Consider the following 25,992-nt stretch of genomic DNA (forward strand, 5'->3'; position numbering starts at 1 on the left):
TCCTGGCTAAGCAAGTCTCAGTTCCTTAACTGACCTTCCTGTGATCTGATCTCAAGACCCCTGCTCATCTTCTCTGGGCATTCTCACACGGATACATGTGTCTCTGAGAATGCCCCTCCCAGGGCTGTTAGGAGGATCAAAGGAGACAGTAATTATAAAGAGTTAAGCACAGCACATGGTATACAGTAAGTGCTTAATACATCCTTGTTCCCTTTCCTTCTCTTGCTTGCCATATACTAAGCAGTATGTAATAATTGGCTATTAGTGTTAGCTATATTTTACTGATGGATAACAATTGGTACACAACAATACATTTAAAACCTAACACGCATGCAAACACATTTTGGAGTGGAGGCAGTACCAATGGGGGGGGGGAGGTGAGTCAGAAAAGGCCTCATGGAAGGGCTTTCGTAGTGAGTTGGGCAGCGTGCCCCCCCCCCCACTATGGAGCCCCTGCGGCCTGCCTGGGGAGGTGTGTCTTTGCTCTGATAGCCCTTCTTCTAGGAAAATGTGGAGGCACAAAAATCATCAGGGGGAGGGAGGGAAGGAGAGAAGGTTCATTATTGAATGAAAGTCTGCATAAGGAAGGAGCTGCTTGCAGGATGTGTGAGTTTGATTATTGAAGAACTCAATTTAACAAGTATTCATTGGGCACCTCCACCATTTGAGGCACGGGCTGGGTCTTGGGTATACAAAGAAAACCATCCTGCCCCTTAGAGTCTTATGTGCTGGGGGTCCAGAAAGGCTTCCTGGAGGAGGCAGCCCCTTAGGAGAGCTGGAGGAGAGGGAGGGATGAATTCCAGGCCAGAGAAATTGCTTCTACAGAGAAGCAGGAGATGAAGCAGCAGGGAAGTCCCTTGGGCTGGAACGTAAGGAAGGATGGCACGGAGCCATGATCGCATGTGGCTTTAAATGCCAGCCGCTGGGGTGTGGGCTTTGTCCTGGGGCAGTCTGGAGCCAGCAGAGCTGATGGGCAGGCCTGGGCTTTAAACACTCTGTGTTGTCAAGATCATGCTCTGGGAGGAGAGGGCAGCTCCAAGGTACCGTCTTCCCTCCTAGGTGCCATTTTAGGAAGGGCTGAGACACGCCGGCGCGGTCCCAATGGTGAAGAGCCCCCACCTCCATTCTTGTGAGATGGATGGAGGGAACTGGGGGGGGGGGTAGCCCAGGGGAGAAGTGCTAGGTGTCTCTGAGGATCTGCAGGGCAGGCGTGTGAGGAGGAGTTATCTTCATTTTGCCTGATCACAGAAGTCAGCCAGAAACAACAGGTGGATGTTGCCAAGAGGTAGATTTTGGCTTGATGGAAACAACAGGGAAGAAATGATGAGAGTCACCCCCAAGTGGGTGAGGCTGAGGGCTCCTCTTCTAGCAGAGGCCGGATGACCACGGGTCAGGCTTGGCACAGTGCCTGGCACATGTAGGTGTTTAATCAAAGCCATTGACTTGGTGCCGCAGGTACCAGTTAGACTAGATTAGGCCCCTGGGGGCCCTTCCACCTCCTCTGATTCTACGAGTCTGTGTAAAGGTCAATGTTATGTATGAACCCTCCTAAAGAAGGGGTGGCATCGGCTCAGTTCAGCAAACATTTGTCTCCTGTGACGTGCAAGGCATTGTGTCTACGATGTTTGTGCACAGCCCTAATGGCCCTGCCCTCCACAGGCTGTGTGCTCTGAGTAGTTTTTCCACAAGTGGAGAAAGCTTAGGGTTAAAGCTTCCGGGTTCTCTCACGTGGTCCCCCTCAGGACCAACTGTAAGGCTAATAAAAGTTAGAGGCGCTGGACTCATGGTCAGGAAAGAGCACCCAAGGTCACTGGTGGCCTGGGATCGTGGACAGACGTTGGGACCAGGAGTCAGGGGCCTTGAGCACTAGTCCCAGCTCAACCACCCACCACTCGAGGTGGGACTTAGATCACTACCTTCTAGGGCCCATGCTTCCTAATCAATCCAATGACTAGATCAGGGTCATAGAAAGGACCTCAGAAGTCAGCGCTCATCTTGTCCTGGCCCCTCATTTTACAGAAGAGGAAACATATGAGAAGTGAAGTCATTGACCCAAGGTCATACTTACAGTGAATGGTACCCTTGGGATTTGAACCCAGGTCTCTGGCTCCAGACGAAGCGCTTTTCCCAAGGAATCTCTCTACATTCTCTTCCAGATCTAAAATCTGGGCAGAGAATGTGTGACTTTGATCTCATTAACAACACGATCTAATACACTAACCCACCACGGTATTTGTCCTAGAGATGATCAAAGTCATTTACCATCCATTCCTAGAGAGCCCGAGAGGCATCCCTCCTCCTTGAGAATGTGCCTGACCATTCCACGTTCCTACTTTCTTTTTCTTACCCGTCTCTCCTTTGACTTTGTCCAACCTCTGAGCCCCGTGGCTGCTCCTTCTGTCGTCGACATTATAACCTTTGGATAGATGTCTTTCACAGAAATAGCATCGTGATTCTATTATCCTTTTCCCACCCCTCTGGTTAACACAGTTGTTGCTTAGATTCTCCAAATCATGAGAGAGTGTTCTTGGTCCGTTTAATTTTCCCAGCTTGGCAATTAACAAAAAATTAACCTAGCAGTAATGATAAAACCCACTGAGTCATTATGCATTTTTTTGTCTTTCATAGACCATAAACATACCAATTGAGGATAATTGATTATCCCCAGGAAATGTTTTTTAAAAATCACAAAACTATGAAATAGTGTTTCAGAGCAAGCCTCAAAGTGTCGATGTATAGCCAGACCTCGCCCTTCTTTCATTCGGGTAGCATTGGGCCCTTGGTACTACCCGACCCCTTACAGGACGGACTGCCCTTTGCACCTCCTCTAACACAGGCTTGATTTCAGGAGAAATGCTGCTGTGTCTGTCTGAGGATGGAGAGGACACTCTCTCCCTGGCTGGCGCCTCCTAGCTGTGCTCTCTCTGTGTGTTTCACTCTCTGGGGTTTGGGGACTTATTCAGAGAACTGGAGAATCTCAGAGTTGAAAGGGGTCTCAATGATCTAGGTCTAGTCCAACCCACACCAGAAAAAAAGAGCTCTTTGCAACCTACCCAAGAGTTGGTCATCCAGGCTTGGCTTGAATACTTCCAGTGATGGGGAGCTCCCTACCTCTTCGGGAGGAAGCCCATTCTCTTTTGGGGTGCACTCTACAACCTACCCAAGAGTTGGTCATCCAGCCTTGGCTTGAATACCTCCAGTGATGGGGAGCTCCCTACCTCTTCGGGAGGAAGCCCATTCTCTTTTGGGGTGCACTCTACAACCTACCCAAGAGTTGGTCATCCAGGCTTGGCTTGAATACCTCCAGTGATAGGGAGCTCCCTACCTCTTCAGGAGGAAGCCCATTCTCTTTTGAGATGGTCTTGTGGTTGGCAAGTTTGTTCTGATTTCAAGCCTAAGCTCTTTGCCAGTTCTACCCATTGTCCCTGATCTTGCCCTTTGCAGAAGAGTGAATCTGTGTCTTTCTTTAACCTGATTCCCTTCCAGACAATTGAAGGTAACTCTCACATTCCCCATGAATCTTCACTTCCCTAGGAGAAACATCCCCAGTTCCTTCAGACAGTCCTCACAGGGTTAGGACTCATGGCCCTTTAGTGGCCTGACTGCCCTCTTCTAGGCACTGTAACTTGTCAAGGACCTTCCTGAAATACCATACGCAAAATCGCCACTCCTTGCTAGGTAAAGTGTGGATCTTTTGTCAACCTACCCCAAAAATGGTATCTGGGGGGAATTTGGAGAGTGCAGGTCTTCATTTGTAGATAAAAAGTTTTCTGTACTCATTAAGCCAATCGACAAACATTTCTTAAGCACTTACCATGTGCCAGGAACTGTTCTGAGCCCTGGGTACACAAAGATTGATACGAAGCCATCCGTCTTGAAAGAGCTGACGTGCCAAACAGGCTCACAGATTCAAGCTTGAATGCACCTCCGAGGCCAAATCCGCAACACTCCCATTTTACAGAGGAGGAAACTGAGGCAATGGAGGTTAAGTGACTTGCCCAGGGTCATGCAGTAAGTATGAGGCAGGATTTGAACTCAGGGCTTCTTGTCTCCAGGCCAGTGCTCTATCCACAGTGGTGCCACCTCAGGGACTCAAGTACTAGGTGGTTAGGGGTAAGCGGGGGAAGAACTCTGTCCTATGAGGACCGTAAAGCCTTCTTGGTGTCTGATTGCAAGCCATGGACAAGGCCAAAGGTCAAGGCTGATGACTGATGTCTGCGTCCTCTGAGCCTCTGTCTCTGTGCCCCCCCACCCCCTCAGGTTCATCAGGATCGGGGACAGAGAATGTGAGTTCCACCCACACTTCCGGCTCCTCCTGCACACCAAGCTGGCCAATCCTCACTACAAACCCGAACTCCAGGCTCAGACCACCCTGCTCAACTTCACTGTCACCAAGGATGGTCTGGAAGCCCAGCTGCTGGCAGACGTGGTCAGTGTGGAAAGGCCCGATCTGGAAAAACTCAAGGTAAGAAACAAGAGCCGGCCACAGCAATTTATTCAAGCACCTAGTGTGTAAAGAAAGCGTGGCCTAGTAGATGGGGAGTGAGCAGGTGTGGGAGCCAGGAAGACCTGGGTTCAAGTCCTGACTCTAACCCGTACGAGCTATGTAACGCAGGGCAAATCCCTCAACCTCTCAGGGCCCCAGGCAGCTCTCCAGGACAAGAAGGTATCTACCTGCGTTGGTAGAAAGAGGTTCCCCATCCCAGGAGATCGCAGGTGTAGGCCATTTCCCCATTGCTCTCGTGTGCCAGGTAGTGAGGACCCAGAGAAGCTGCCCTCTGGGAGCTTGCACGCTAGGTGGGGACATGGGGACCAGTTTAGACACTTGGGACCGCTAGCTGTGCTGAGGAACCTAGAGAGTGTAAGGGAGGGCACTGTCCAGAGGAAGGATGGATGATTCCGGATAACTGTGATAACTGACCCTGAGGAGAGGGGAGGTCTCTGTCTGGATGAAGGCCAGGCCATACTCAGACCAGCAAAGAAGGTAGAACATGGACACTTGGCCAGTACAGACAGGGCGGAGTTTGTAAAGCGGGTGATGAGGGCTGAGGGGCTCAGTGACGTGCAGTCATAAACTGGGAGCCAGAAGGGACCATGGAGACTCTAAAATCGCAGATCAGGAGCTTAGAGGTCATCAAACATGGTGACCGATGAGACCAGACAGGTGACTGGTCTGTGGTCACACGGACGACCTGATCGGATCTTTGACCCAAATCCCAGTGACCTGTCCCTCCAGGGCAGATAAGAGAGCCTCCCCTCTTTTCTCTCCTTTCTTCTTTCTGAACTTTTGATAGTCGGTCCTGACAAAGCAGCAGAATCACTTTAAGATCCAGCTGAAGCATCTGGAAGATGATCTTCTCCTCCACCTGTCCACAGCGGAGGGAAGCTTCCTGGATGACACGGAGCTGGTGGAGAAACTGGAAACCACCAAGTCAATGGCGGCAGAAATAGAGCTCAAGGTAGGCTCCCAGGGAATGGTAGACATGGACGGACCCAGAGCTGCTGCAGCGCCCAGCGGCCACCAAGGCCAGCCCCTTCACTGTGCACATGGGTAAACTGAGGCACGGAGAGGCAAACATCAGAAGTGGGGTTTGAACACAGGTCCTCACAGCTTTCATCACATACAAAGTGCTGGCTTGTGTTGGTAGAGGGAATTTCCTCACCAGCCCCTCCTGAAGCTGATGAAATCACAGGTCCAGCCCATATAAATAGAAATGAGCATATGTGTGTAAGAATATGTATACACACATGTCACCATATGTGTATATATACCACCATACATATACATATTCAGAGAAATTTCAAGAATTACCCCATTTTATAATCTTATAATTGGAATTCTCATCTTTAGTACTGAATTCAAATAGCATATGCAAGTGCATATACATACATGTATATATTAGTATGTAGACACAGGCATGTGTGTACATACATGTAGCACGTGTGTATTTGAATTCAGTGCTTAAATTGAGAAAATCAGCATTCTCATCTTGAGTATTGAATTCCAATAATACATATCTATGTTTGTGTGTGTGTGTATATACCCACACCCCTCTGGGCTTTAGTTTCTAAGGAGAGAGAAGAGCAGAGAGACAGAAGCACAAGAGAGAGTAGCATTTAAAATCCACTTCTGACATTTACTGCCCATGATACCTCGGGCGTGTCCCTTAACTTATTTAAACCTGAGTTTCTTCATCTGTAACATAAGTGGGTGAGGTCAGATGGCTTCTATGGTCCCTTTCGGCTCTCACGGTGGAAGGTGAGCTTCAGATTGGTACCAGTCAGACTCGAACGCCTCCGAGGTCAGTCTATGATGGCGCATTGTTCAGGAGAATGTATCCTGGGTTTGCTTCCTGGGCCTTGGAGAAGAGAAGCAAAGATCTGGAAGGAGAGCGGTCCTAACAACAGGAGAACTGTCAATGGAAGACAGACAGGCCACTGGCTCTGACGCCTCGGCCCTGACCCACACCAGCCCCCGCCCCCAGCAGTGCCTCCCAAGTGCCCAGCTGCTGCCATGTGTTTCACAGGTCAAACACAAATTTTTCAAGAACACTGAATTTTTAAGAATCCCAACGCTGAAATTGGAAACCAGGCAGGCCCCCTGGACACGCCTATCTCAGTCTCCATAGGAAGGCTCAGGGTAGTAAGATCCAGCTTCGAAATTAATTTTAAAAATGAGAGAATTTCTGAGTTAGAAGACACCTCAGTGGCCACAGAGCCTATGCTACAACATCCCTCTGGAGCCGCATCCAGACTGCTCTGGGAGGGGGCTCTTGGGGGCCCTGAGGCAGCTCCCTCCCTGGGGAGGGCTCTGATTGTTAGATACTTTTCCTAACATAAAAGCCTCAATCTGCACCCTTGCAGGGCTCCTGGTCCTGCTGCCCTCTGGGACCACGAGGAGCAAGACTAATCCCTCCTCCAGTGACAGGCCTTCAGATCGGGGAGGGCAGCCCCCGTGTTCCCCAGCCCCGAGTCATTCGCTTCCATTGTCCTGCCTCTGGGAGGCTCCTGACATCCCTCTCTATTGTACATCGCCGTATTCCGCCACCCCCCCCACACCGGCACCCCCAGGATTAGGCAGATCTGCAGAAAAGGCTCGGGGAGGAGGAGGGGAAGGCCTTGGAAAAATATGATGTCTGTGATCAAAATCTAGTCCTGAAGAAAAGAAGAGAATGTTCCATTCCTCCAACAGAAATGAATGTGCTTGCTTCTCTTTTGTGGTAGCTCCGAATATGCCTAGAGGCTAACCCAGAGGCGTAGTCTTAATAAAATTCTCTGGGAGTTTGGCCACTGAATCCAAAGGACGTAGTCGGGATTGATAGAGAAGTTTTTATTTTCTTTTTTAGTCCAGTGTGGTTATTAGATGTATTTACTGTTCACCTTGGTTGGACCAGAATACCTTGTTGGCCAATAAAGTTGTTGGCATTGAATTGACCCAGCAGCATTTTAATAGGCATGCCTAGGTCCAAGGAAGCTTTTATGGGCCAAGACTGGCCACGTCCAAGGCCCCTTTAATCTACCCCTCTCTCCTCCCATGGCAAATTGCAAACAACCGTAGTAACAAAATCAAGCTTGTCTCCTTTCTGTAATTTAATACCCCCACTGGATTTGATCTTTCCAGCATGGGCCTTCCCTCCAGTGATGAAGATTGCACTCCCTCCATGCCTGCTCACCTTGTGTATCTCCATAAGTTTGCCACAACTCAACTTGACAATATAAACAATCAAAATGAGATCATGTAAGATAATTCATGGACCTACAGGACAGAGTGGTATACTGGACAGAGTGTTGGGCTTGGAGCCAGGAAGTCCTGAGCTCAGATTCTGCCTTAGACCCTGGACAAGTCATTTAACCTCTAATTGCCTCAGTTTCTTCAACTGTAAAATGGGGATAATAGCACCTACCTCACAACAGTGAGCTAATAGCTATTACATTTTTATTATTTCCTAAAGCTAGAAACAGTCACCTAATCCAACCCCCTTCATTACACAAATGAGGAAGCCAGGGCTCCAGAGTACAAGTGACGGCTTATCCCAGAACTGACCCTAGCCCGTTGGTTCTTTGTTCTGTGCCCAGGGCCCTGCCCTCACCACTTCTAACAGCCGGCCCTCCCCTCCATTCTCTCTCCCTGTGTGTTTTAAACAACAACAAAACAATGAGAATGTGTGTTTAAAACTGTGAAGCCACGCTTCTGCAAGATGCTGCAGCTGCTGGACTCGGTCCACGAGCCGTCTCATGTCAAACATGTCGCTTCCTCACTCGGATCATAGCGGGAGGCCCCCGAGTGATCTGATTGGTGTTTAACATGTGTCCCAACCCAGGTGGACGAAGGCAAAGAAAACGAAGCCCGAATTAGCGAAGCCAGGGACTGCTACAGACCAGTGGCAGACAGAGCAGCCCTTCTGTACTTCGTCATGAATGACCTCCGGAAGATCAACCCCATTTATCAGTTCTCTTTGAAGGTAAGGTCATATTTGCTAGAGCCCTTGTAAAAGCTGGGCATGTTAGCAAGCTCCCCCGTGGGAGCCCATGGCTTTCTTCTACAAAGCCGAGGCTGCTGTTAGCAGGGTCCCTGTGTGGTGTGGAAACAGTTTGTCCGCCCCCGCCCTGCCCCGCCCCAGCCCTGCCCCACTTCTGCTCAGAACTCTCATCGCCGTTTTACGTTTCTGATTTTCCACAAAATAAGTCAGAAGATTGCACTCGAGGGATGACAACAGTATGTTTTTGCAGCATACCAAAACAGAGGCTTGACTTTCTGTTAATTTTTCTGTGAACTTGGCATTTACTCTTCTGTGCCTATGCGGAATTCACAAAGCAGAAGGAGGCCCCTTGAGGGCAGAGGAGGTTGTTGGTTTGTTTGGTGGGTTTTTCGTCTTCCAGTACCTGGCACACTGCCTCACACGCAGAGGGCCCATAACCAAGGAGCGTTTAGTAAGTGCCAAAATGTGCCAAGCACTGTGCTGAGTAGAGTAGATAGAGGCAAAAGTGGAAAAATCCTGGCCTCGAGGAGCTGCCATCCTCATGAAGAAGCCTGTGGTCTGACTTAATAAATGTTTATTGGGTTGAATCAAATTGTACTCTCCACAAGGTGGGAAAAGTCACAAAAAGATTAGGGGTGAGGCAGAGAAACAGAGACAGAGAGAGAGAAGGAGGCAGGGGGAAAAAGGCAGGTGACATTTGTGGTTCATGGCATGACAAAGTCTTTTCTACCACCACCAGTTAGAGCCACCATCCACCCTGTGGCAGGAGTTCTTCTCCCTACCCCCATTCTGTGCTTGAGATTTGGGGTACCCATGAGACAGCACTGGCCTGATTTTTAAAATTTTGTTTTCAATTAACAAGAATTTATTTTCTCTCCCTCCCATCTTCCTCTACGATAATTAGAAAACAAATAAAACCCTTGTAACAAGTGTATATAGCCAAGCAAAACAAACCCCATATTCATTACTGTCCCCATTTGCAAGAGAGGGAAATCGATGCAGATATAGCCTAGACTTGACAAGTATCACAGAGGAGATATATGCTAGGACCCATATGGCTAAGAGCCAAGAATTCTCTCATCCTGTCTGGCTGTTTTTCTCACCATAAAATACCTGATCCCCAGCCCTGAATGCCGTGGGCTGGCCACTACAGGTGCCACCTCCTAAGAGAACCTTCACCCATCCACAGGCTTTCAACACCCTCTTCCATAAAGCCATTGGGCAGTCGGGAAAGGCCGAGGACACCCAGGAACGCATCTCCAACTTGATGGAGAGCATCACCTACTCTGTTTTCCTTAGCACCAGCCAGGCACTGTTTGAAAAGGACAAGCTCACCTTCCTCTCCCAGATGACTTTTCAGGTAGGAAAGAATGTCCAGCCAAGGTTCCTGAAATAATCAAGTGAATGTGGGGGCTGGTCTGCTGTATCCAGAGACATAGTCTGAGGCTGCATCACGGGTCTGATCATTTTGGGATGCTAACTCCCTGAAGTTCTGCTGTAGGCTGAAGGGTTTAGGTTAGAGAAGGGGGTGATGGATGGATGAAAGGTGTCTATTAAGCTGTTCCTACCACAAACCTTCCTCCATCGAGGAATTTCCTCTAGGCCAAGCCTAAGAATTCCGGGCCCACCATAGAATGGAGCTGCACTCCAGGGAAGGCTCACAAGCCACTATTTCCTGAAGGCCTCTTGCACCACAGTTGACCAGGATGGTCATTAGGCTCACTCTGGTCCAAAGCCACAAGCCACATTGGTCCCCAGCTGACTCAATCTCCAAGGCTCTGGAGGTTTAAGGTATATAGAACACACAGCCAACTCACCTTTCCAGGTTTCTCTGGTTGTCCTATTGCTATATGATGAGAAAGAAAATAGGCGATCTCTCACCTAACCAGGTCACGGCATTTTATCATCTTGTCTGTATTAAATGGGGTAGCCGAGTGGCGTAGTGCATAGAGTGCTCAGCCTGAAGTCAGAAAGACTCATCTTCCCGAGTTCAAATCCAGCCTCTGACACAACACTTACTAGTTATATGACCCTGAGCAAGTCACTTCACCCTGTTTGCCTCAGTTTCCTCATCTGTAAAATGAGCTGGAGAAGGAAATGGCCAACCACTCCAGTATCTTTGCCAAGAAAACCCCCAAAGGGGTCATGAAGAGTTGGACGTGACTGAAAAATGACCTAGCATCAAACTATATTGAATGGAAACAGCTGAACTGACCTAAGTAACTGGTAAGATGGCAGCTTGCTGGAAATTCCAACCTCAAGCCCAGTTCTTATCATCTCAGCTGTCAAAGCCTAGCTCCTTCAGGGAGCTTCAGTGAGGATGGGTAGTGGAAGGAGAGGAAGCCATGAGACCTCCTAAGACAGGAAGGTCATGGCGCAGTATGGGGAGGGGCTGGAATTTGGACTCTGGGGCCAGAGCTTTGCCATTTACTGCCTGTGGGACCCTGGGCCATCCCCGGTCTGACCCCCTCCTTCTTCCAACTATTCCCTTCCATAAACTCTCTGGTGCAGAGATCCTGGCCTCCTTGGCATCCCTACCACATGGCTGCCTGTCATCATCCGTGCCTGGAATACACTTTCTCCTCCTCTCTGCCTCTTGGAATCCTGTTTCCTTCGGGACTCACATCAGGTCCCACCTCCACAAGGCCTTTTTTCCTCCTCCTCCTCCTCCTCTGCCCCCAGCCTCCCAGTGACTCCCTCCCCATCCCCAGGGTTACCATCTCTCTGTTTTGTCTGGGTTTTATTTATCCCTCTCTGTGCAGGTTGTCTTCTGTGTTAGAAGGGAAACTTCTCAAAAGCCTAGCACCATCTACAGTGTCTAGTAGAGAGTCAGCTTTTAATAAATGCTTATATATTGCTTGGCTGGATATTTTTCCATAAATTAAGATTCATTTATTCAGTTTTGTAATTCATTTTACAAAATCAAGTTGAGAGCATAGTGATTCCCCCCATTTTAACCCTAGAAAGTAAGTATTACTCTGGACATTAGCCATGTATGATTACTCTTGTGGTCCCGAACTCAAGTTCTAAGCTTATTCCAGGTTTTACCTGCAGCCGTCTGGTCCAACTGATGCCCCCAAAGGAATCTCCCACCATGATACCGAGGTATCTTCTAACAAGGGAGAACTCACCATCTCCCAACGCAGCCCAGTCCATCCTTGGGCAGTTCTCATTAGATATTCTTCCTGACATCAAGCCTAAATCTGCCTTTCTGGAATTTCCACCCATGGCTCATGATTTTGCCTTCTGGTGCCAAGCAGGACAAGGCTAACCTCTCTATCATACACTTGAACACAACTATCCTATCTACTAAATTTAGGGTCAAAAGACCTGGGTTCAAATCTGGGCTCAGCTACCAATTACCTGTGCAATCTTGTCAAATTCCTTGACCTCCTCAGGCCTCAGTTTCCTCATCTGTAAAATGAGGAGGTTAGAGTACATGACTTTCCATGTCCCTTCTAGAGCTAACAAACCCATGGTCTCAGAACGCTGCCTAATCCTAGGTGAGTTGTGCCCTGCAATCCTCCCATCCCAAGTGCTTTGCTAACTCCCCACCCCCCCCATTAGCTTTCAGCCCCCTACTAAGGCTGATCTTCTATGCCCAGCCCAAAGGACCAGCACGTCAGGGTCAGCCTGCTTCTGAAGGGACACTGACTATATTTGCCCTTGGTACCACACATTCTAAGATAAGTCCTTTCATTTAGTTCTGCCTGTAGAGAATCATTCCCCAACCTTTTCTAATAGGTGCCAGAGGGGTGGAAATGGTCTGCCTTCATCAGCGATGGCTTTTTTTAAAATTAGATTTCCATTACTGGTTTAAAAACATTGGCACCATTGAAACCCCTTTCGTGGTGCCGCTGGCAGAATTCTCTGATTAGCACACTTTGCCCTGCTTCTTCACTCCCGCCGATTAAGTGGCAAATGCTCAAAAGGACAAGTGACTGGGAGGAAAACCTAATGACCTTTTTTCCATTTTGTGTACTGTCAAGATTCTGCTGCGAAATAAAGAGGTAGAAGGCCTTGAATTGGATTTCCTGCTTCGCTACACAGTAGAACACACTTACCAGAGTCCTGTCGACTTCCTAACGATGCCGTCATGGAGTGCTATTAAGGTATGTTAGGAAGATTGTTTTGTAATTTCCAAATCTTATTTCAAATCACAGTTCTCTTAGGTTTGTAGATGGAGCCCAAAGAGAGCCAATGAAGCTGTCAGACCCCATTTCAGCGGCAGAAATGGCTGTGACTCACGAGTCCCCCACCGTTCAGATTTCAGCTCTGCTCCCTAATGCAATTTAGTGTCACTTTACTACGCTGAGCCTCAGTTTCTTTTTATGTATAATGGAGGGGCTGGGTTAGGTGGCTTCTGAGGTCACTTGTAGCTCTAAAGTTATATCCAAAGTGAATTCCTCAGGGTCATGTAGTGAGCAAGTGGAAGAATCAGAATTTGAACACAGATCCCTGATTCTAAAGTCAGCATTGTTTCCGTTATACCAATTCTACAATAATTTAATGAGCACAGGCTGTGTGCCAGGCAGCATGCAGGTGCTGAGGATACACAATCAAAGTCATAACAGTCCCTGCCTTCAAGGTGCTTTCATTCAACTGGAACTGGGTGGAAGGACCAGGTGGGATCCATGTGGAAATGGCTCTCATCCGTGCAAAAAAAGGGAGGAAAGAGCTCTTGGAAGCTAAAGTCACCCTAATTAGTCCTCAGTGATTTTTAGTACCTTATTAGAGTTTCCTAAGGAAAAATAATTGTCAAAATCAAATATTGTTTCAAATTTGTAAATTACAAGTCAGGTGTCTGAGCATTGGACACCCATGAACAAGACAGCCCCACATAATGAAGAGGACAGGGCTGTTCATTCAAATGAGGGGAAGTGCCGCCCGGTGGAGGGAGCGCTCAAATTGGAGTCAGGGAGGGCTGGGCTCAAGTTCCACTTCTGACTGTAGCAGCCGGGTGACCCTATGCAAATGACCCACCCCCTCAGTGCCCAGTCACCTTTCCAAGGTGATAAGTTACAGAGGAGCTGCATATTGCATCAGTGGAGAGAGTTTCCTGACCAGAAGGCCCCCACACTGATGAAATCAAATGTCCAGACTCCTACCACTCCATCCCTTGTCTCCATTTCCCTCCATCCCTTGTCTGCTACAGGCAATTTCCCGAATGGAAGAATTCCGGGGGCTGGACCGAGATGTGGAAGGGTCTGCCAAGAGATGGAAAAAGTGGGTAGAGTCCGAAAGCCCAGAAAAAGAAAAGTTCCCTCAGGAATGGAAGAATAAAAGTCCTCTGCAAAAGCTGATCATCCTGAGAGCCATGCGTCCTGACCGGATGACCTACGCGCTCAGGTATCACAGGGTCCTGGAAACACCCTCTAGAGAGGCAGCTCAGACCCTCAGGAAGGTCTGGGGTTGAGTCTGACCAGGCTGTGATAAGCCCACATTGATGTAAAATCAGGCAGTCGGCAAAGTGCTTAAATTCATTAGGCATTTATCAAGCATTAATAATTAAGTTTATTAAGCATTAATTGTATTAAATGCTTAAGTTTATTAAGCACTTACTGCGTACATAGGGCCTTGATATGAGTGCTTATGAAACTGGGTAAAACAAAAAATCTTATACAAAATCCCCATCCTCGTGGGGAGCCGGAGTCTGAAAGCCGGGGAGGAGACAGCCGGAAGCCCACTTGGAAGAAAGACGAGTGTCGTCAGAGGTTAGGAGCGGATGCTATCTGAGCAGTCACTCCAGTGTCTCAGTTCCCCTCTAAAGATGTTGCACGTCAAGGAAAAGATGAGTCTCCCTCGTGGAGAAACCCAGAAGGCTGCAGCTTTTTCCACCATAGCAAAATAAAACCAGAAAACTTTGTGGATTGTTAAGGGACGCTTCACTTTTTCCTTCATAATGATCAGCAAGTGGTTATTAAGTGCCTACTGTATTCGAGGCGCAGGAGCCAAGATGAAACAGTCCTTGTCCTCAAGAAGCCAACAGTCTCCTGGGGGGAGGGGTGGAATGTGCGGAGAGGGAAATGCAACGTGGACCCGAGCATACATGCAAAAGATGGGCTGGCTGATTTCAAGAGGGAGAAAGTGCTAAAGACGAGGATCAGGCCTCAGGGAGGAGGTGGAGCCTGGGGGTTCTGCTGCAGAGAGGAAGAGGGAGCAGGCATGGGGGGGGACCTGTACAGAGTCAGAAAATGGAACTTCAGGTGCGAGAAGTAGCTGGCAGGCCAGCAGGACTGGAACAGAGAGTGAAGGGGAATGATGGAGGGACTGGAAGAGCCGAGTTCTGCCTGTGACTCAGAAGGTCTGTGTGACCACCCGCAAAGCTCTACCCCTCAGAGCCCCCAGGCATTCCAGAGACTGCAAGCTGTACTTGGGAGGGAGCTTCCACACTGGGAGTTTCTTTCACTGATAAGTCACAGATTAGGACCAAAAACGCCTCGGGGATTAAGCAGGACACCTCCCTCCGGCCAACAGAGCGTCAATTCTCCAGTCTTTTGGTGACCCATGATAATGTGACTCCTGTGCACTAACGCCCTTCCTTTCCTTTGGAAACAGGAATTTTGTGGAGCAAAAGCTAGGCCCCAAGTATGTGGAAGGGCCTCGGCTGGACCTAGGCAAGTCCTATGAGGAGAGCAGCCCGGCCACACCCGTGTTCTTCATCCTGTCCCCAGGGGTCGACGCTCTCAAGGATGTGGAAGCCCTTGGTGAGGTTCTGGGGGGCTTGGGTGTCCCCCTCATACATTCACGGTCACTAGGCAGTGCTGGCTCTGGGCTGGGCACTGGCCCTTTTCCCCTCACTGCTGAGGTCAGTCTGTCATGTGTCCGTATGTGTCTCCTCTCCTCCTCTCTTTCTGTTTTTCTCTCTCTCTCCTCTCTCTCCCTCCCTCTGTCTCTCTCCTTTCTCTGTCTCATCTCTCCTCTCCATCTCTCCTCTCTGTCTTCTCTCTCTCTCTCTCTCTCTCTCTCTCTCTCTCTCTCTCTCTCTCTCTCTCTCTCTCTCTCTCTCTCTCTCTCTCTCTCTCTCTCTCCCCTTCTCCCCCTCCCTCCCTCTCTCCTCTCCCTCTTTCTCCCTCCCTTCCTCCTGCTCTCTCTCTCCCCGTCTGTCTGTCTGTCCGTCTGTCTGTCTGTCTGTCTCTCTCTCTCCCCCTCTCCCTTTCTCTCTCCGTTCTGTCTCTCTCCTCTCCCTACCTTCCCCCTTCTCTTCCTCCTTCTCTCCTTCCCTCCCCCTCTCCCCCTCCCTCCCCCCACCCCTCCCTGCATCTGCCTTTGCTCTTTTTCTGCTTATTGTAAATTGGGTATACAGAGAGTACAAAGATAATCACCCAGCGGTCTGAAGAAATTTTCCGATGGCACATTCCTCTGCTTGGCATAATGTTCCGGGCTTTGTGCTGTTGTCTACCTTTTGACTCCAGGAGGGCCAGAGGGCAATTTTCTCTATGTTCATGTAATCTTGTGCCCCCTCCTCCTGTGACTAAATAATGGTCATTATAGCCAGGGTACTCCATTGTGCAGGGCCTGCTCGTTTTGTGCGCTGGATTACTATTCCCCACAGACTGTACCGAGCATACCAGGTTAATACAGCTGTGACCTAACTGTGCTCAATTTAAACTCAGGCCTCACGAGGTGAGAGGCTGGTGCATTTTCCCACCGAACCAATCAGTTACAAAAATGTGGCGATATTCACCACATGTTGATCCTTTAAAAAAAAGGAAAGGAGAGGCGAGGCTCGGTCCCCTGGAAGAGTTTGTGAAGCTAGGTAACAATGCGCCGTCTCTCAAAGTGGCAAATTCCCCATTATCACAAAACCAAAGGCATCACTTTCCACAGGCCTTTTGAATATGGCAATGGGGCCACCGTGGGGAGCTCCCAGCATTCGCTTGTTGAAATTGTAAGGAATTTCATGTGGATCCCTCAGAAAGGGGGGGAAATAAAGGCCTGGGAGACTGTAGTAGCATCGTAGTCAGAGAGAAATTAGATGGCTCACGCTCTGGTTTTGTTCCTACCTCTCTCTCTCCTCCTCACTTTCTCCCCCAGGCAGAAAATTGGGCTTTACAATTGATTCGGGAAAGTTCCATAACATATCCTTAGGACAAGGCCAGGAGAGCATCGCAGAAGTGGCCTTGGAGAGAGCGTCCAAGGAAGGACACTGGGTCATTCTCCAAGTACGTATGGGAAGTGCATCAAGGCATCCAGGGGAGGGTCCTTCTCGTGCTAGGAGCGCCATCTGTCCTAGGAGGTCATGGGATTGAACTGAATGTCAGCCCCTGGTCCCAGCTGCCTCGTGGCCATCGTCATTAATAAATGCAACAGTTTAACAAGTATTCGTGAAGCCCCTACAACGCGCTTATGTAGAGGCTGGGCTGCAGAGAGAGCTAGGAAGGCAGGCCTGGGTTCGGGTCCTTCCTCAGACATTGGCTGGGTGGGATCTGACGACCTTAACCTCTCCATAAGACTAATAATAATGATGATAAATAACTGCAGCCAGCACGTCCGGAGCGTTCTGAGGTTTGTCCATAGGTCGTTTTATTTGTTCCTCACAACACTCCTGTGAGGTGGGACATATTATTGTCCCCATTTTACAGCTGAGGAAACTGAGGCAGAAAGTGATTAGATGACTTGCTCAGGTTCATATAGCTAATAAGTATCGGGTGCAAAATTTGAACTCGGGTCTTTCTGACTCCACGCCCACTCCGCTGCCTGGCTGTGGTGGAGAAGGTGCCAGACTGCCTGGATAGAGGCAATGAGGTCATCTAGGAGTTTCTTAGACTAAGGAAACCATAGGCCCAGCCCCCACCCCTGTGTCCCCAGAACTGGGATTACAAAGATGAAAGCAAAATCCTGCCTGCCCTCAAGGAGCTTACATTCTCCTTGGTGGTATGATGGGTACACACAGCAATGCCAAGTGTGCTCAGTAATTTTTACGAGGCCGGAATGCTAACCACTGAGGTGATCAGAGGAGGCCTGTTGGAGGAGGGGGCACTGGAGCTGTGCTGTGAAAGTCCCTATCAATCACCCAATCAATCAACAAGCAGTTATTAAGCACCTACTGTGTTCTAGGCACTAGGCGAGGTGCTGAGTGTACCAAGATGAAGAACGCACCTGGCCCTGACCAGGAGTGCGCAGGCAGAGCGCTGCTAACATGGTGCTCATTGGTGGAGTGTGGGAGAGGGGCTTCTGGATGGGGGGCCAGAGGACCCAGGTTCAAATCCCAGCTCTGCCACTTACTATGTACATGACTTCTGGGAGATATGTCTGGACCTAACCCAAAGTCACTGCTCTTCCTTAGGTTTAATCTGATGTTGTGGCAGAGGAAGCCTCAGAGCTGAGCCTGGGTTGGAGTCCTGATTCCAACATTCGCTGGCTGTAAGACAAGCCATTCATCTTCTCTGAGACTCAGTTCTCCTTCTCTGTAAAACGGTGGTACCAATACTTACAGAGGGGGCCTTGGCATCCTTCAGGCATTCTAGACCAGGCCATCCCACTTGGCCAGGATTTCCCAGTTCTCTCATCTCTAGGACTGATTTCTTTTGCCTCAGTGAGCATATAATCTAGGATGAGTAAGAGAAGAAACGTCCCTGGGAGGAGACAAGGCGGTAACTGGAGGAGAGATGGTGTTGCCATCTTCTGTAGAACTACTAACTCCCCTTTTTTCCTTAAGACACTTGAAAGGAGACTTTAATGTGGGAGCAGTGGGCAGCCTCCCTCCCCTACTGGCTGGTGGGAAGCCAGGTCTTTCACACTGACAGCATCTCTGCATCGCAAAATCCAGGTGCCCCCTTTCTGCTCTCTAGTGAGCTCTCGGCTGGGCACCAGAGGCCTGGGAGCATCTCCTCTCTCCCCAAAAAAGCAGTCACATAAAATCAGACTTGCACCCTTGTATGAGATGAGCACAGCTTCAAACTGGCTGGACGCTGCATCTCGGAATGAGAGCCGACGGCTTTGCTGGAAGAAATCCTGGAAGACTTTGATAGTTTCAAGGTCCACGTGGAGAGGCCCCATCTGGCCCTTTGATTCTATTGATAATGACGAATCCAGATCTATTTATTGAGATAAGCAGATCATAGATCGAGGGCTAGAGAAGGCCTCAAGAGTCATCAAGTACAATCCCCTCATTTTAAAAGTGAGGAAATGGAGGTTAAGGGACTTTCCCAGGGTCACACAGCTAAGTGTCCGAGGTAGGATTTGATTCCAGGTCCTCCAAGGCTCTCTATTCACTATTCCACAAAGCCTCTTGCCTCATGTGTAAGTAGATATTTAATAAATGAGGCTACGAGATGGTGGGGTGTGTAGACTGCTGAACTTGGAGTCAGGAAGACCTGAGTTCAAATCAAGCCTCAGAGACGTACTAGCTGTGTGACCCTGGGCAAGTCACTTAACCCTGTTTGCCTCAGTTTCCTCATCTATAAAAATGATCTGGAGAAGGAAATGGCAAACCAGTCTCTCTGCCAAATGGGGTCTCCAAGAGTGGGACATGAGCGGGGCCTGCCACCGTGACATGGACTTGACAGGTGTTTGCTGAATGACTTTGTGTTTCTACAAAGGCGGCCTGTGGCACCTTGGGTTAAATGCTATTGATCTCTTGTCTCTCACCTCCCACCACAAGCACTCCTCTCATTATCTCATTCTCCCTTATGTCCTCTTCCACCGTTAGAATGGAGGCTCCTTGAGGGCAGGGATACATTGTTTCCTTGCATTTTCTGCCTGAGCACTTAGCCTAGCATACAGTAAGCACTTAATAAATGCTCTAGAGGAACAGAAGTGTTGCCTCCCTACGGTTTCACCTCAGAAAATCTCTTCAGTCCAAACCCCTCATTTCACAGTGGAGGAAAGGCATGAAAGCGACTTCTCCAAATCGCAGAAGCAGCTCCTAGCAGAGCTTCATCTCTCCTCATCTGTAGACAGAAGAGGCTGGGCTAGCTGGCCTCTGAAGGCCCTTGGCCCTCTGAGGGGAAAAATGGAAACAACCTTAGAGATCATGGAGCTGAGTCCTCTCATTTTACAGATGGGGAGACTGAGGCACAAGCGGTGTGCTCAGAGTCACAGAGATAGAGTCAGGATTCAAACACCGGTCCTCTGTCCCTAGACCCAGTGCCCTTTCTGCCACACCACAGTGCTTCTCTAGCAAACATTTCCATCTCACCAAGAGGGAGTGTTGCCTCATTTTCTAGAATGTCCATTTGGTGGCCAAGTGGCTGGGAGCCCTGGAGGAGCTCCTGGAGCGGCTTGGCCAAGAAAGCCACGGGGATTACAGGGTCTTCATGAGCGCGGAGCCAGCGCCTACCGCTGAGGAGCACATCATCCCTCAAGGCCTCCTGGAGAACTCCATTAAAATCACCAACGAGCCCCCCACAGGCATGCTCGCCAACCTGCACGCCGCCCTCTACAATTTCGATCAGGTAGGATCATCAGGCAATTCCGCCTGCCTCTCACCTGTGACCTGGCAGAGGGATGGATTAAACTTGGACTCTCTCCTTGCATTTTGCTATTTTTAGCAGGTTGGCTCCACCTTTTCCAAAGGTGAGCAAAGTCAGCCCATCGGAGAGCTGAGAAAAGAGTGTAGCCACTTCGCAAACACTTTGTTGTGTCTGGCATTGTGCTAAGCCTTCAGGATAAAAAAAAAAGGGCAAAAAGTATGTTCTCTGGGGCAGCTAGGTGGCACAGTGGATAGAGCTCCAGCCTTGGAATCAGGGGCAACTGAGTTCAAATCCAACCTCAAACACTTGACAGTTACTAGCTGTGTGATGCCTGGGCAAGTCACTTAACCCCAATTGCCTCACCAAAAAGCAAAAAACAAACAAACAAAAAAGTATGATCTCTGCCCTCAAGGAGCTCGCGTTCTGATGGCCAAAACCACATTTAAATAACTAGGTATATACTTCACTTTTTGAGAGTGATTTCTTGATTGTCGGTAAAAGAAGTCATGTCCCTGAGCCCCTGAGAATTGTGGTTCTACCTTATGCCATAATCAATCCATCAATCAACAGTCATTTATTAAGTACCTACTATATGCTAGGCATTCTGTTAGGCACCTCAGATATAAAGACAGAAATGAAACCATCCTCTCTCTTTCTGCCCTTAGTTCAAAAGGGAAAGAACTATTTCTTCTAGGATGTTGCCAACATCCTATGCCCCTTAGCCCCTGCATCTGCTTCTTCTAAAAGTTGTCAGAAAGGCCTAATATTTTGGCTCTTCTCACACCCAGATGGCCCAGTTTTCCCCAAAGGAGCATAGATTTTGTCCACAAACTTATGTAGAAAGGAACAAGTAATTGTGCGTGCAGAACGGATGGTGCTGAGCACGGGGGCCCTGGGGATGTGCTGCTGCCAGGGCCATATTCATGAGACAGATGAGGCTCCTTTCAGGAATGAGGTGTGCCTTGCTCAGTCTGCTTCCGAGGTCTAGCTTGTATTCCTAAGACACTGTCAGCTAGGGAAACTGCTTGTTGGTCTGTGGATGGCTGGGATACCAGTTTTTCTTTCCTGTAAATGTTTGTCCCTGACAGTGATTGTTTGGACTTAAGAGGATGAAAGGTGAATATAATCATGGTGGGTTTTAGTCCTGAGACGAGGCCAGAAAAAAAAAACAACAAAGAAGTTTGGTATTTATAATAAGATATGGGCAACTAGGTGGTGGCATGGACGGAGTACACCGATAATGCTAATTTGCAGTTTTCCAAGTCAACGTGTGCTTGTAAGGATCCATTTCTATTTGAGTTTGATGCGACTGGCCATGTGTTGTCTATGCGGTATGGATTCTGTTGGTACTATAGGGACTGAATTCATTCCTTATTTTACTCCAATATTTTATTTTTTTCAATTACATGTAAAAATTTTTAACATTTGTTTTTGAAAGTTTTGAGTTCCTAATTCTCTTCCTTTCTCTCTCCTTGCTCATTTAGAAGGCAAGCAAGTTGATATAGGTACACAATCATGCAAAATATATTTCCATGTTAGTCATGTTGTGAAAGAAAACACAGACCAAAAGAAGCCCCCCAAAACCCAAGAAAAATGAAGTTTAAAAATAATATTCTTTGTTCTTCATTCAGTTCTTTCTCTGAATGAGAATAGCATTTTCCATGAGTCTTTTAGAGTTTTCTTAGATCTTGTATTGCTGAGAATAGTTAAGTCATTCACAGCCGATCATCATACTGTGTTGCTGTTACAGTGTACGTTGTTCTCCTGGTTCTACTCACTTCACTTTGCATCAGTTCATGTAAGTCTTTCCAGATTGTTCTGAAATCAGCCCGCTCATCATTTCTTATAGCACAATAGTATTCCATCACAATCATATACCACAACTTGTTCAGCCATTCTCCAATTGATGGGCATTCCCTCAATTTCCAATTCTTGGCCACCACAAAAAGAGCTTCCATAAATATTTTTGTACACATACGGCCTTTCCCTTTTTTAATCTCTTTGGGATACAGACCAAGTAGTGGTATTGCTGGGTGAAAGGGTATACAGGGATTTATAGCCCTTTGGGCATAGTTCCAAATTACTCTCCAGAATGGTTGGATCAGTTCACAACGTCACCAACAGTGCGTTAGTGTCCCAATTTTTCCAGCATTTAAACATTTTCCTTTTCTGTCATATTAACCAATCTGATAGGTGTGAGGTGGTTTAATAAGTGTGAGTTGTTTTCATTTGCATTTCTCTAATCAACAGTGATTTAGAGCATTTTTTTTTTCATATGACTGTGGATAGCTTTGATTACTTCCTCTGAAAACTGCCTGTTCATATCCTTTGACCATTTATCAAGTGGAGAATGACTTGGATTCTTATGAATTTGACTCCGTTCTCTATATATTTGAGAAATGAGGCCTTTATCAGAGACATTTGTTGCAATTTTTTCCCAGTTTTGTTTTCCTTCTTTCTTTTTTTCCTTGCCTACACTGATTTTGTTTGTGCCAAATCTTTTTAATTTAATGTAATCAAAATCATCCATTTTACATCCCATAATGCTGTCTCTTGTTTAGTAATAAATCCTTCCCTTATCCATAGATCTGACAGGCAAACTATTCCACGCTCTCCTCATTTGCTTATGCTATCACCATTCGTGTTTAAATCATGTACCTATCTGGACCTCATCTTGGCATATGGTGTGAGATGCTGGTCTATGCCTAGTTTCTGCCAAACTTTTCCAGTTTTCAGCGGTTGTTGTCAGATAGTGAGCTCTTGTCCTCAAAGCTTGGATTGTTGGACTGATCAAACATGAGACTGCTATGGACACTGACTACTGCGTCTTGCGTACCCAATCTACTCCACTGACCCACCACTCTATTTCTCAGCCAGTACCAGATGGTTTTGGTGATGGCTGCTTTATAAAACAGTTTTAGATTGCATTTGTTTTCATTAATTCCCCTGATCTTCTTGACCTTTTGTTCTTCCAGATGAATTTTGTTATTATTTTTCATTTGCTTGTCCTGCCCCCCCTCCCCCTTCCCCTCCCCAGTAGAATATAAGCTCTTTGAAAACAGATGATTTTGTGTCCCCAGCCCTAGCACAGCTCCTTGGCGTACAGTAGGTACTCAATAAAGGATTGTTGACTTCAGTTGACAGAGGCAGATAATTTCTCAGATAAACACTAAGTACATTCCCCTGACTCACTCAGATAATCACTACCCTCTTAAGAGCATAGCTTTAACACGAGAGAGACTGTCTCGTCCAGCCTCCTCATGTGGCACATTCACACCCAAGACTCAAGAGGTTACATGGCCCACAGTCACAGGACAGAGTAAATGCAATGGCTGAGTTTTGAACTCAGGCCCCCCCAGGCTCAAAATTCAGCCCTTGCTCCACTGTCTTATGTTTCAAGGCAGACATCCTATAAGTGACTTGCCCAGGGCCACCCAGCTAGTAAATATCAAGTGTCCGAGGCCGGATTTGAACTCAGCTCCTCCTGACTCCAAGGCCAGAGCTCTATCCACTGTGCCACCTAGCTGCCCCCAGACATCCTTTAAAAAGGCTTATCGGTGAGCTCCTCACCTTTTTCTATGAGTAGATATGGCATTTACAGAGTTTTAAAATGTGCCAAGCCATGTACGTATATACATATATATATGTGTGTGTGTGTATTGTGTGTGTCCCGTGTGTGTGTGTGTGTGTTTGTTATACGTGTGTATGTGTGTGTATGTGTGTGTGTCCTGACAACATCCCTGGGAGGGAAGAACTTTTATGATCCCCAATTTGCAGATGAGGAAACAGGCTGAGGGAGTCTCAGTGACTTGCCCAGGGTCACTTGGCTAGTAAGTATCTGAAGTGAGATTTTATCTTGGCTTCACCCCAGCCCAGAAACAAATCCTAGCTGCAAGGTTGAGAAATTCTTGGGACCTGAATCCAGCTTTTCCTTTTCCCTTCTGCTAGGACACCCTAGAATCCTGCTCCAAGGACCAGGAATTTAAAAGCATCCTCTTCTCCCTGTGCTATTTCCACGCCTGTGTGGCCGGGAGACTGAAGTTTGGACCCCAGGGCTGGAATAGGAGCTACCCTTTCAACACGGGAGATCTCAACATCTGTGCCAACATCCTCTACAACTACTTGGAGGCTAACCCTACGGTAGGAGGGACTGGTCAATAACCCTTTTGGGGAAGAGGCAGGGAAGGGCGAGAGCCGTTGGAGCTTCTTGGAAATCACTGGACGTCCACCCAACAGGCAGTTACTTTTTTTTTTTTTGCAGCCATTGAAGTACATATCAGCCCCTGTGGGTGGGGAAACCAACCTGATCAAAGGTTCTCCAGTTCTGGAGCCTTGAACTTCAGAATCTAGGTCAGACCAGTTCCACATAAGCAGCTAAGCAAAAAAGAGAAAAAAATGTCCTTCATTATGTTAACAAAAACAGTGGTTTACATGTGCATATATGCCAAATTCATTAGGCAGGTAATGAAGCATTTGCACAAATGTAATTACAGACAGCAATCCTGACAGTCCATAACCCTGCATTAATAATCACTCCAATTAGTTCTGATGATGGAAGCAATTTACAGCACGTCACATGCATAAATAATGGTGTATTTCCTGCACGTGTCATTATTATGTATTAACGAGGCCACCTTGCTATGACTTTCTCAGGAATGTTCCCCTTGAGTTGGAGTTAAAGGTAAAGGAATGATTTTAGTTCAACGTGGCGTCATGCTTTCTGGGTCAGGGCTGTTGGTGGAAATTTTTCACCAAGATCACATACAAGGAAACACTTCCTCTAAACCCAACTGGATAAAAAGAAGCAAGAACCCCGGGTTTGGAGGTGGTCGACATAGATTCAAATTCCACTGTAGGGAGGTCTTGCCTCTGTTTTCTCATCTGTAAAATGGGAGTGTTGGACTAGATCCCACATAAAATGCATTTGTTCAGCACACACTATGTGCAGAGTGCTGCATTCGGGTCACAACAGCCTCCCTCCCCACAAAAGGAAGGTGCATAAATTTGCAGGTTTCCTGCAAGAGTCAGTCCAGGTTCCACCTTCTATATGAAGCCTTTCCTTCCCAGCCAGATCAGGACACTCTCTCCCCAAATTACCTGATTTCTCTGACTTTCCTAAAGACTCAGCCCCCATCTCACCTCCTAGAAGAGGCCTTCTCCAGTACCCACCAGCAGCTAGTGACTTCCTAGAGTGTCAGTCATCAAGCATTAATTAATCACCTACTAGGTGCCAGGCAGTGGGCTAAGCACTAGGAATACAAAGAAAGGTAAAAAAAAAAAACAGTTCCTACCCTCGAGGAGCTTACATTCTAACAGGGGAGACACATTCAAAGGCTCTGTACAAACAAGCTGTACCCAGGGTATGTTTACAAATGAGTCTTCTTGTAAAAGGTGGGACTTTAGCTGAGGGCAGCCAGGCAGTGTGGGGAGAAAGTAGCTTCCTGGCCGGGCACATCAGCAAAGGCCTTGTGTAGAAGGTCACCACTGACCTGAGTCTTCAAGGAAGCCAGTAGAAGTTAAGCCTTCTGAGGGCAGGGACTATTCCTTGTTTTTTTTTCCCTCTAAAATTACCTTCCATCTCCTCTGTAGGAGAAGGGAACCACAAATGAAGAGCCTACTATGTGCTGGGCTCTGTGCTAAGTGCTCTTCTGATACTAACTTATTTGAACCTCATAGCCACCCTGGGAGGCAGGTGCTATGATTCTGTCCATTCTACAGTTGAGAAAACAGAGGCTGGTCCAAGATCCCACCTAGGAAGTATCAGAGGCTGAATTTGAACTCAGCTCTTCCTGACTCTAGGCCCAACAAAATTCACTGTGTCACCTATCTTGTATATACCTCATTGTTTACATATGTTCCCCAATAGACCGTACCCTTCTTGTGAAAAATAACTGGTTTGGGTTTTAGCTGTTATGGGCTTTTTTTTTGTTTTTGTTTTGTGCTTCGCATCCCTGGCATGTAACAAAGTGCCTGACTAATATGAATAATAACAACAAAAACTAGCATTTATATAGTATCTTAAGGTTTGCAAAGTACTTAACCAATTTTATCTCATGTATACAGTTGGTATTTGATAAATGCTTATTGATTGACTG

General features: G+C 47.6%; 1 protein-coding gene across 1 annotated transcript in view; it reads left to right on the top strand.

Annotated features, from left to right (window-relative positions):
- Positions 1-25,992, top strand: part of DNAH11 (dynein axonemal heavy chain 11) — a 320,191-nt gene that overhangs the window by 275,219 nt on the left and 18,980 nt on the right. Inside the window, exons 66-75 of the mRNA XM_078150757.1 lie at positions 4,261-4,465; positions 5,295-5,459; positions 8,322-8,462; positions 9,670-9,840; positions 12,470-12,592; positions 13,636-13,829; positions 15,039-15,187; positions 16,518-16,645; positions 19,652-19,879; positions 23,846-24,037. Coding sequence (XP_078006883.1) covers positions 4,261-4,465; positions 5,295-5,459; positions 8,322-8,462; positions 9,670-9,840; positions 12,470-12,592; positions 13,636-13,829; positions 15,039-15,187; positions 16,518-16,645; positions 19,652-19,879; positions 23,846-24,037 — 1,696 coding nt within the window. The remainder of the gene's footprint in view (positions 1-4,260; positions 4,466-5,294; positions 5,460-8,321; positions 8,463-9,669; positions 9,841-12,469; positions 12,593-13,635; positions 13,830-15,038; positions 15,188-16,517; positions 16,646-19,651; positions 19,880-23,845; positions 24,038-25,992) is intronic.

This window comes from Phascolarctos cinereus, unplaced genomic scaffold, assembly GCF_003287225.1.
Source record: "Phascolarctos cinereus isolate Bilbo 61053 unplaced genomic scaffold, phaCin_HiC Scaffold_1;HRSCAF=81, whole genome shotgun sequence".
Lineage (NCBI taxonomy): Eukaryota > Metazoa > Chordata > Mammalia > Diprotodontia > Phascolarctidae > Phascolarctos > Phascolarctos cinereus.